General features: G+C 41.7%; 2 protein-coding genes across 2 annotated transcripts in view; one reads left to right on the top strand and one right to left on the bottom strand.

Moving 5' to 3' along the window:
* Nucleotides 1-387: 387 nt before the first annotated feature.
* Nucleotides 388-4,804, top strand: ndufa5 (NADH:ubiquinone oxidoreductase subunit A5). Its single transcript, XM_054624518.1, has 5 exons — nt 388-478; nt 1,614-1,658; nt 1,831-1,947; nt 2,783-2,848; nt 4,604-4,804. Exons 1-5 carry the CDS (start codon nt 458-460, stop codon nt 4,703-4,705), a joined length of 351 nt encoding a protein of 116 aa, XP_054480493.1. The 5' UTR covers nt 388-457; the 3' UTR covers nt 4,706-4,804.
* cog5 (component of oligomeric golgi complex 5) overlaps nt 4,791-12,230 on the bottom strand; it is a gene marked incomplete at its 5' end in the record, with an annotated part of 60,373 nt that continues 52,933 nt past the window's right edge. The window contains 7 exon segments of the mRNA XM_054624515.1: nt 4,791-5,750; nt 6,831-6,910; nt 7,188-7,314; nt 8,324-8,400; nt 8,585-8,822; nt 10,082-10,185; nt 12,001-12,063. Of these exon segments, the coding sequence (XP_054480490.1) occupies nt 5,624-5,750; nt 6,831-6,910; nt 7,188-7,314; nt 8,324-8,400; nt 8,585-8,822; nt 10,082-10,185; nt 12,001-12,063 (816 nt within the window).

Below are 12,230 nucleotides of genomic sequence, written 5' to 3'. Positions count from 1 at the left end.
ACACAGGTGATGGCCCTGCTGACAGGCAGCAGAGGAAGCCATGCTGTCGGTAGAATGGAGGATAAGAAGCTGCTTTCTCCTGAGGTCAGAGAAATGCTGTGCAAAATGAAATAAAAAAACATAAATCCTGCCTCAAATGTTTATGGTAGCAAACTAAACACATGATGCGGGATGTGCTTTTTCAATAAATCCTAAAAAGTGTAAACAACATATCGTCAAAAGGCATATTTATGGACAATCTATAACATGGTATGGCAAATGTTAATTTACATTTGTAAAATAAGTAAGCCTTTTTTCATTATGCTATGGACTACAACTGTATTCATATGGAAAAGGGTACAATAAATACACTGGTGATGGTTCTCTCTGTTGTATCCGTATCCATGGTTTGTCTCCCACCACACTAATCGCTGACGTCATATTCAGTGGCCGGAAATAGTTCTGACCGCAGAGAAGAATGGCTGGGCTGCTGAAAAAGGTACGAGTAGAGGTCATGTTTTAGGTTGGCGATAGAAAGAAGCGCAGTAAAGAATCCCGTGCAAATGAAAGTCCTTATTGTTGGCTCCACGTGGCCTGACGGTGGGCGGATGTGGTTGAGTTACACGCGCACAGTTTTGCAGTGAAAACGAGACACTGCGTTGGGGGTAATGTTAGCTAGCGAGCTAGCTAGGTTAGCTGTGTATCGGGTTGTTAGATTAAAAAGAACACGGGGACAAAGTCCTACTTAATACTGTAAACATGGAATAATTACAGTCAGCAAATCAGTTAATTTAGCATTACTCTGCTGTTATTCCACATAACTTGGGAGTGAATGTAGTTACCCAACGTTAAATGTTAATGTGTAGTAATAAAAAGTCTACTTTCAACAGTTTGTAGATTATGAGTTGTTCTCATAATCTACAAATTTAGCTAGTTGTTCCTGGAGCAGCATTTGCCCATTCCCGTCTAGATTATTAAAGTAAAGCGTCGTTTTCAAAGTCGCTTTGGATAAAAGCGTCTGCAAAATGACTGTAATGTAATGTAATGTAATGTAATGTAATGTCGTTGCTCAGGAACACTTGAACTGAGTGCAGCCGATCAGCTGTGGTATTGATAACACGTCTGTCTGCTGTCTCTGACAAGAAAGGCCTGTTGATCCAACCTTTTTAAATCACTGTCCTCTGTTGTCGACAGAGGTTGTAACATTGGTATGAGGGCAGCACATTCATTTGGTGAATATATCTTTCTACATATTAGATTTTCAGCAAACAAGTTAAACCCAAAGACTGAGCTTTTTATTTGGTTTGACTACATTGTTTTACTTTTTTGACATATTTTTTGAAGATTCAATTCTCTCCAATTATTCAAATGATTGTTGGCTTTTCCAACTTTTGAGCTGAGCTTGTGCTTACGGCAGTGTGTTTATATGTGCTACCTTAAGAAAGAAACCTCTCGTGTAACTTATTTGTTTTAAAAGATCATTTAATTTTCCTGGAGCCATATCTATAAATCGCGATCCAAGCAAATCCACCATGTTGGCCTGACAGAAAGTTTGAAGTTGATAAAGTGAGTAAGTGAGAAGGAGTTAAAGTGACTCAGACGTAACTCATTTCTCTCCTGCTGTTCTCTTCCAGACGACCGGCCTGGTCGGCCTGGCAGTGTCCCACAATCCACATGAGGTGAGCCACTGACTACGAACGCAGCACAGCGTAGTCACGCTGCAGATGTATTCGTGACACCACAAACAAAGTTCACCATGGCTTATCAGCCTTCACTGTTAGACACTCGAGGGCTTTTAGTAGAATTTGTTCCTGCCACCGACTGATCTCCTCTTGTCTTCTCTCCTCTCAGCGTCTGAGGATTCTGTACTCGAAGATCCTGGCGTCGCTGCAGACCATGCCACAGGACGCAGCCTACAGGAAGTACACAGAGCAGCTAGTCAGCGAGCGGTTCAACCACGTCAAAATGGTAAGTGAGTAAAATCCTGTGTGGATGGAGCAGGGTGTCATGAAGCAAGATCAACTTGGTCTGGCTCTCTTTAGACTCCCTGGCCTCACTGTGAACCCAGATAACTGCTCTCATTATCAAACGTCGGTGGATTCTAGTTTCCCGCAGCATTCACAAGAGAGGAGGGTTTTTACAAGCAGAATCATCCGAACCAGGAGTGCAGTGTTTTATAAAATGAAACGGTGATACCTGCATGGAAAAAGGTTAAAGAAGCAGAACAAATAAGGAATATTGCAACATTAGGTTAATACAATTAGAATAAATAGAAATTGTATAAATATGAAAAGTTGAAGCAATTATTTTATGTCTTAAAAAAAAAAATTGACGACCTGTGAGTGTTCCTGCTCGTTTGTCTCATGATGAACAAACTATTATGAATATGTGATGCACTTCAAGTATGAAGTCATGTAAGAGTTCTACTGCCAAAGCAGAGAGAAGTGAACCGTACATAAATCATTTACTCTGTGTTTTTTATCTTGTACTAATAAAAATGGATTCTACTGATATCTGAATAGTCTATTAGTCTCTCTTACCTATTTTGTCCCCATCATGACTCTGATCCAGTGATCTAACTAGTCAGCTGTAGGGCTCTTGGCAGATTTTGATCTCATCTGCTGAAGTTAATCTTGGAGCAGGTTAACTGTGCAGCATAGGTTACCATGGTGACTAGATCACCATGGTAAAGTAAGACGGTTTTGTGATACCTGAAACCCGAGTTAAACCCAAAGACTGTGTGTGTGTGTGTCTCTGTGTGTGTCTGTGTTCATATGATGAAAGTGTGTCTCTGTCCTCATAGGAGGCTGATGTTGACAAGCTGGAGAAGAAGATAAACTGTGGGCAGATTGAAGAAGTTATCTTTCAGGTAGGTCGATGGTACCGTCTTCATTTCTTGACACACATTAAAACTGTTGGGCTAATTCTAGTTATCATGTAGGCAAACAAAGTCGTACATAGTTGATGTTGACATTTAGTAGTGTTTATACAGTAAGTGCACTACTTTACTTTGCATTTGTTTACACTACTTGTATTTACACTACTATATTACTGTTATGCACTACTGTCTGTACCGTGTTGTTTTTTGCACCAGGGAAACATGGTTTTGTTTACAGATGGATGCCAATTAAGTCTCTTATCTTGTTGAGTGTTTGTCCTCTGATCACGTCGCTGCCAGTGATCCCCATTAAGATTATTTTGGACATGTTTGATCTTTACAGCTAGTTTCCTTCTCTGACCTCCAGCGCTAGAGTAGAGTTTACAGTCCTTGTTTCACTTTCCTTCCATCACACATTGGCATTTATTATGATTTGTTTGCCTGCATGTGTGGTATTCAGTCTGTGATGGTGTTACTGGTCTTGAGGTCTGCTCCCAGTTATAGTTGGGATAAAACACATGGGGTTGTTCCAGGCATTATTGTCTTCAGCACCTCTGATTCCACCTAAAGATTTGTGTGTTAAACCAACATAATGTTCATCTCATAATAAATGCGTTTTGGTGAACCACAGTGGTTGGTAATGGTAAAATATATTATAGGAATAGTTTGACACCTGTTTCCCAGTTTCCAGTCTGTATGCCAAGCTAATGGCCTCCACACTCACTGAACAGGCATCACATTCACAAACATTCTGAAAATTCTCAGCCTAAACATTTCTAGCTAGGAGTCCTAGCTTTTGTAGTGATGTAGGAAACCTCACTGAGCAACTCTGAGTGAAGAAGGGACAGAAACTTTAACATGAGGTGTGGTTGACCCCGTTGATGGATATGACGCATATCCATCATAAGAGGTGGGATTGGTTGTTCACTCTTAGTGATAATGGCCATAGAACAGACAGTGAAATTGATAGGCCTTATCATATAATTTAGTGTCTATTCAGACATGGTGTAATTAGGAATACCATTTCAAGTAATGAAATCTGTGGTGAATAAATTGTAAGCCATAATTCTACTTTTAAATTTGCATACAAAATGTTTGAAAACCCAGTTCTTATTTTCTTACATTTATTTACTATGCGGGGCATTTTAGTAATGAATCGATTTGATATTCACAGCTTTCCTCAGTTTCTGTGACCTCTGACCGCTCTATATAAGTAGCAGGAAGGGTTGGCATGTTAATCTATGATCCAGCCAACATGTTGCATATTTCAGGTTGACAAATATCTTAGTGTTGTGATCAAGTTCATTTCTGGCGTTACTGGGTTGAGTGTGAGATGTGAACAAACATTATCCCTGCATGATATGATCTGTAGCGTTTCATTAGCTCATTATCATTCAGCTCTTTAGCTTTCCACCATTTTCTTCCCAGCTTAAAAAAATATTTTCGGGAGCTCTCTTAAGGCCTAAGAAGCTTTTTGAATAACGTTTATCTTGACCAGGATCTTGTCTTTGCTCCTTAAGTGGAAATTCTTAGAAAACGTAAGAATTTTCTTAGAACTTCATCACTAGTAGCAACTCTGTACCAGGAAGCTTCATGGATACGGCCCCAGATTTTCTCATCTCACACCCAAGAATGCAATAGAGTGTAAATCCCCAAACAGAAAGCATTATATCTAAATTAGCTGCTATTGATGGTATAATTGAATCAGAGTTTATCAAAGAAGTACTGAATGTGTCCTGTGTGCAGGCGGAGTGTGAGCTGGCCCTGTCCAGGAAGATGTCTGAGTGGAAACCATGGGAGCCCCTGACAGAAGAGCCTCCTCCCAACCAATGGAAATGGCCCATCTGAAAACCCTGTGTAAAGTGCTCATGTCATACTGTCTGCGTGTGAGATCCATACCTCTGCTTCTAATGAAGTCCTGTACAAATAAAAGTTGTGTGAACATTTCCCCCGTTTATTCTCAGCAGTTATTGATGATCTTGACAAGAACTACTGTATACACCATAAATGGAGTCCATTACATATTTACTACTGTGTCTGGAGAAAGCTGAATCCAGATCATTGGGATATTGATGAAGAACAAGATGACAGTTCTCCAGTTGAAATATTGTGGAAAAGATATCTATATGTATCCATGTGAGGATCACTAAGTCCTTCATATGAACAGCAAAAAGTCCTTGCATTCAGCTTTCCACAGAGATCATACCAACTGGTTAATAAAGATGAACCAGACAGTTTTAGAGCTGTATCATTTCTAAGCTGGAACACACTCCTGCTTACCCAAAGTCTCCGATGTGGCAACAGTTTGCCTTCCCCGTGAGTTAAGTAAGCAACAAACACTTAATTTGACCACATGGATTTAGTGTTGTACATTGCAAAAGAGTATACATCATGGTACCTCTAGCATCTTTTTTTTTTTCAAGTTTGAAAATGCTGAAAAAAAGGTTTAAATCTTATCGAATCGTGGCCTTAAACTCCAAAGTCAAATCTGAGTGTGGCACACTTAATTAAAATGGACATGTTTTATGATATCCATATTTGGTCACTCAGATAAATCCAGTTAATGTGGCAAGTCCAAATTATTGTTTCAATATCATGAGAACCAGAGGTAAATACTTCATGTATACCCCTACAACAGTGTCTTTATTGAGTCAGAATTATGGATGATAACAATGGAGGCCTTGCATGGCTCCAATTCCCAACCTCCTCTGCCTCCACATCTAACACTCTTCGTGCTCAGCTACTATGACACCGCTGTCGTCCTCTTCAGACTCGGACCTCCTGTGAGCCACTGGTGGCTCTCTGTAACAGCTGGAGCATGATGGGATAGATGGGAGCAAACTCCTTCCCCTGGCGAGCCCTCACTGACTGCACATAGGCCTCCAGAGCGCCCCTTAAAGGAGAACAGAGAGGACAGCACAGTCCATGACTATGAACAGTTTTCATTTAGTAATAACTGAAGCAGACGTTTCAATGTACTGCATGCTTTGGCATGGGAGGGATTGTATCTACACAAATTAAAAAAAAAAAAAAACATCACATTTTCTGCTGATTTATGGCAGTGGACTGCAATATGTAGACGTGCTCATGTTGACCATAAAGTTAATTTCAAAACCCAATATAACAAAAAAAAGTTAACCTTGACCGAGACTTGATGATATGAAAGATTTGCACCATGTGAGCAAAGATTTCCTGTTGTCACTGAATGGGACGACCATCTCTTCCTGTCACAGACTGGTTTACAGCCCGACCCAGGATGGAGTCCCATTTCTCTCCAACATATTCTCCATCCATCAACGCCATAGAGGAATTATTTATCTCATGGAAGTGGAATGTTTCTGACCACCAGCCACATGATCAGACAAATAGACTTTTCTTGGAAGACACTTGCAGAAGACATGGTTGATAGCACTGTTGTACTGCTATATCTGTAGCTCTCCTAAACATGTATGTATAGTGAATATGTGTAGTTCTGTATACTGTGTTACTGTACTTTTGTACCTAGTGTAAGATTGTTAGTGATGTTGTGTCTTTATATGAGTGACAAAGTCTTACTGGTGGCAAACATTCAGTGATCCCCAGATGGGAAAGTGTTTTGTTTTGCACGAGTGCATTTCGGATGTGAGATTAACTGTTGTGCTCAGCTTCAAGTTGGTTAAGATAAATATCTGATCAGTTAAAAAACACAAACTCACTATGGAGAAATGTGAGTAAGCATTTGTAAATAACTAAAAAGAACAGCGCCAACCTTTAGAGAAGAAACGTACAGTTCACCACTAGAGGCTGATCATTCACCACAGTTAACATCACATGAGATGAGAGTCAGTGTACAAAGTTCATCATATCAGTGTTCTCTGAGGTATGTTGTCGTTCATGGTCCATCAGGTCAGGTAGACGGCCTCAGATGTGTGGTTCACCTGTGATGTAGCAGCACACTGACCTATTAGAGGAATAAGCCGGTGAAAAACGTTACCTGATGAGAGTGAGCCTGTCTCTCTCAGAGGGATGATCATCCAGCCACTGGGAGTAACGGGCGATGGACCACTCTGCTCTCTGTGGGGGAGAACACCTGTTTAAGAGGGTTTAGTGACATACACTGCAAAGCACCATCGTGGTGAGGACGTCACTGCATTGTGAGGACATTTGGACAGCCCTCACTGGAATAACTGTTGGAAGGTTAAGACTGGGTTTCAAGGTCAGGTTAGAATTGGATTAAGGTTGTTGCATTTAATTGTGACTGTTAAGGTTGGGATTATGGGCTAGGGAATGATGGTCCTCACAAACGACAAACTTGTGATGTTTGTGTGCGTGCGTGTGTGCGTGTACTGGCCTGGTGAGGTGACTTGAGCTCAGACGGGGCTCTGGTGAAGAAGAAGTGCAGCAGGGTGCTGTAGGGGATCAGGTCACCCACAGCTGGACTGCTTGCTATCAGCTCGCTGGTCTGAAACAGCAGCGGCCTGGAGCACAAAATACACAATATAATATAGAGTATAATGGACACAGTCAGGCTGAAAGGAAGCTTTGGGAAGCTATATAAACAAAACGAAAGGGGGAACGAAAATCTGAAACCTAGTGTAAAATTGTTGACGGTATGATTTATTGATAGATTTGAAAACTGACTTGATGATGGACCAGTCGATTTTGACTGAAGTGAGCATTGAGTTTTTATGTAAAGTTGAGTTTACGTTATTGATCCTGTGCTTCTATGTTGAACTTTGACACAGAGCTAATAAACCCCTATGTTTCTGCTATAATGAGAATGTGGTTTAATTTGGGTGAGCTGAGCCTTAAACAGGCCCTATTATGCTATTTTCCGGGTGCATATTTTTATCTCAAGTTACAGTTACAACATGTAACTCCTTCATGCTCATAATCCTCCTTTTTTTTCCTCATCCTGGCTGTCCTGCAGCACCTCTTCTCACCCTCTCTCTGAAATGCTCCGTTGTAGCTTCTCCCTCCAGAAAGCAAAGTCTGCCCTGATTGGTCAGCTAGCTCGCTCTGTTGTGATTGGTCATCATTTCACATTTCAAAAAACTTTGCTTCAGCTCCGTCTCTCTCTTTTGTTGTTTGAGGGCCAAACTAGCTAGAAGGAGTTTTACGCCACTTCTGTAACATTATGACCTCATAAAGTTACAGAAGTGAAGGAGGGAATTCAATGGAGCCGTTTCAGGCAGCTCAGGAGCAGTGATTCTGAGGGGGAGGGTAATTCCTTTTAGGCTTGGACTTCAGGTTTAACACTCTACGGACCTTTTACATGTACAAAAATATATATAACACACTAAAGGAGAGGGAAAAAGTGGAAAAGCATAATAGGGCCACTATAAACACCAAATTGCTCCTGTTGAAAAGGTCACATCTCTACAAATAAATCTTGATGCAAATCACTCCTTGTCCTCTTCCAACAAAATCAAAGAGGACAAATGATTGTGATGAGTGTTGGTCTTAATGATACACGAGTGTACGCACCTGAAGGTGCGCAGCATCCTGTAAGGTTTACCCAAATCAGACACTCTCCTGCACAGAGGAGCCACTGCCAACTCCATCTGACCGAACACAAAAACACACAAAGAGTAATCATATCAGCATAGAAACACAGCCATACATTTCAGTGTGGGGAATGACATTGGTATTTTTTAATTATCTGTCAACCCTCCTGCACAACAAGGTGCAGCCTAGAATACACCTGGGAGCAGTCTGAACACATCCGCCTCAGACAGGCTACCTCACCTGGGCAAAGTCAGCAGCCAGCCTCATCTTGCCCCCCTCTCCAAGCGGGCGCAGCAGGCTGGTGTGGCGGATGAACAGCTCGATGGCCCTCTGAGCGATGGACTCTGTCCTCTCATAGATGAAGTCCACACACTGGAAGTGTCTGAAGTAGTCAGCCATCACTCTAGAGATGAAGCCCTGCAACTCCTTCATGTAGAGTGAGCATGGAACATCTGGCTTATCAGGGCATGACAGAGGCCTGCCACACACACACACACACACACACACACACACACACACACACACACACACACACACACACACACACACACACACACACACACACACACACACACACACACACACACACACACACACACACACACACACACACACACACACACACACGTTAAATTGCAGGTTGAAACAGTTTAACTTTATAAAAGGACGAAAATACTGAATATCTAATAATATTGAAATGTATTTAATGTTTAAAAGGAATAATTGTAGTATTGTTTTATGTTCTGGTCTGGCTATTGAGAACAAAACACATGCTAAATCTTCTATCCCGCAACGATCATCTCCACTTAGAGGCCCAGCTAAGCTATCATTTTCAATGACGATATGACATCCCAGTTTCATTGCTGTTTCAGGTCAGTCGAGTCAGTAGACTGAGGTTCAACCGGACAAAAACCCAAGTCTGCTGGACATCAACAACCCTGTCCAAGCAGAGCAAGGTCAAGGCACAAAAGAGCAACCCGTATGACCTGCAGTTGAAAAGAAGATCCAGGGGCCAAATCCATTGATCAAGTGGCCAAAAAGCCGCCAAGTGAGGAGGTCAACGCTGACCAAGAGGAGGAGGCAGTACAGGAGCTGAGGGAAAGGATCGCCTAAACAGAGAGATAAAGCAGCTGAAGAAGCAATGGATGAAGGTTACAGAGGAGTAGAAGGCAGGCCTGAACCTGTTGCAGTTAAGAGTAGGCTTGGGACACAAAGGAGACCTGAGAACCTGGCAAAGTTGCAGGAAGGACTGGATGAGAGCAAATTTCTACAAAGATCCCTTCAGATTTGTGAAGAGAAAAGTGGAAGTCTCTCAGTGTCAAAGGCAGACCTCGAAAAACATCTGGTGATGTCCTGCACAGACAACCGACGCCAAAAGAGATCATCCTCCCACTCCACCAATCCAGCGACCAGAACAACTGCCAGTCGCCTAGATGGATCGAAGCTGAGAAATCTGTGCAAAGAGCCTCATCAGATCCAGGGCCCTACGGAGCCCCTAACAGGCTCTACAAAAATGCACCAGACCTCCTGTTTGTCCTCTGGAGGCTCATGAGGTGGTATGGCGTAAGCAGGAGATACCACCGTCATGTTGAAGAGCAGGAGCCAGGAGGCATCCTGATCCCAAAGGAAAAAGACTCATCAGAGATGCTGTCAGCCAGCCTGATGAGACAGGACAGCAAGCAGCTGTCCACTCTGCTCCCCGGGAGCTGCTGCTCCATTCCAGTCAATGTTGCTTACCCTGAAAAGTCTTCTTGGTGTAGCGTAATGATGATGGCCTCTATGGAGTCACTCACTGACTGCAGGAGAGGCTGCACCGCACTGCTCATCAGGACCTGCACTCCCTGAATCAAAAACGAGGGAAACAAACAAAGTAAGTTATCTGACGAAACATTCTGTAAAGAATGTACAATGGAAATAGAAGCAGAATCAGAGCAAACCTTACTCAAAAATCAAACCTATCAACAGCTGTGTGTGCGACAAGAATTTAAACTTATATGGGCTGCAGACATTCCCATCTAGAAAACTTCCCTTTTGCAGGCCGATATGCACCAGCCGTAGGTTTGGCCTGCAATTATCAGTCCCATATAAAGCCATGCACCTCGAACAATCAAAATTTCTTTACTAAACATCCTGTCACTATGGAATAAGTCATTTTTAGTTAATTAGCTTATAACCATGACCTAGACTTCCCCTTTATGACTGAGACCTGGCTGGATAGAATCACTATTTATGACCTCTCAGCTTTAAGTTCATATTAACTGCTCGATCTGACAAGAGAGGCGGTTGACTAGCTACTTCCCGTCTTGGAAATGCTGAACCTGAAGTTCTTTTTTCACTAATGTTCTGCCAGACAACACTCTGTCTTAAGCTGCCTTCCAAGAACTCCATCTCTCCAGTAGGCTTTTTATTTTCCTGTTTTGTGTATTTAACAATTGCAATTTTGTCAATGACATTTTGTATCTTGGAGATAAAGTTGTGCCAAAGATCCTCAGTTGGGAATTTGTGTCTTTTGAATACCTCGCTGGCATTACTCTCTGTCCAAGTCTCCACTGACTACAATTGTGTAATTATCTCATTTTCACTTTCATTTTGACAACCAAACAGACCTGGATGCTTGAAACTTCATTTGGCATTTGACCTCACTCTGCATGTTTCTTGACCCACCCACAACAATGGTCTGCCTCAATGACTCCAATAAAGAAAATAAACAGGCCAGACAGTCTCTCTTCTCTAAATTCTGAAATGAAAAATATCAACAGCGGTAAAGTGATCTGCTCCACTGCTGATTGACTGATTAATTCACCATCTACAACCCCATCAGATATGTTGTCCAATGAAAAGTGACCCATTTGCTACATTCTTCAATAACTAAATTGATGCCATCAGAAAGAACTCTGCCACAGGATCCAGAAAGGAGCTTTCCCTCCAGTTCTCCAGGAATATTCCTTGTGCCATGTCTCACTTTGACCCTTTAGACTTAACAACAGGTCAGGTCCTCCACCTGCTGCTCCCTACAACATTTTTAACTGCTTAGCACATGAAGAATACAAATAATGAATGGCTAACTTCAGTCAGGTATATTTCCTGTAAAAGAATAGCAATCATGACGCAACAGTTTTTTGCTAACTTTAGGCCAATTTACAAATGGTGAATGGACTTCATTTATAAAGCCTTATACATACAACACAAGTCAGCATTTACCCATTCACACACACAAATGCATACACTGGTGGTAGAGGGTGCCATACAAGGTATCACCTGCTCCTCAAGAGCTATAAACTTTCACAAACCAATGGCTCAGCCATCGGACGTAATTTTGGGTTCAGTATCTTGCCCGAGGACACTTCAACATGTGTCCCAGGACAGAAATGTTGCATGTTGTACAGATAATGAAGAACTCTGAGAAGTTTTCTAACCCACAGTTATGATAAAAGGATTTGAGCTTCAGGCCTTTTGTAAATAAGTAGACATTGTTCTATGTGATATGTAAGCAGTGATGCAGCTGGCAAAAGACACAGTTCATATTCTACCAAAGAATTGTGCAAAAGGAAACTTTGCTTCATAATGATAGTTGTAGCTTCCATGATAAATATACAAACTAAATTGAAAGCAGAATGAAATGCAATTATGAATTCAAAAGCTGTTTGCTTTGATACCTCCAAAGAAGAAGAGAGAGCCTCTGCAGCCGCTGATGGACATGACCCCAATCCTGAAATAATCTGCAAATACAAAGCAAAGGAAGTCAAAGGTTTAGAGGAAAATAAAGCAAAAAAGAAATGACTTTATTTGTATAGCACCTTTACGCAAATACCAACTACATGTTTCAAGGAAGGAAAGCAAAGAAGGAAAGAACTAGGGAAGCTCTATAATTACGTATAAAGAGCTT

This window comes from Anoplopoma fimbria, chromosome 23 (genome assembly GCF_027596085.1).
Source record: "Anoplopoma fimbria isolate UVic2021 breed Golden Eagle Sablefish chromosome 23, Afim_UVic_2022, whole genome shotgun sequence".
Classification (NCBI taxonomy): Eukaryota; Metazoa; Chordata; class Actinopteri; order Perciformes; family Anoplopomatidae; genus Anoplopoma; species Anoplopoma fimbria.
The sequence above is the reverse complement of the archived record's forward strand: the minus strand, read 5'-3'. Positions and strand labels throughout refer to the sequence as shown.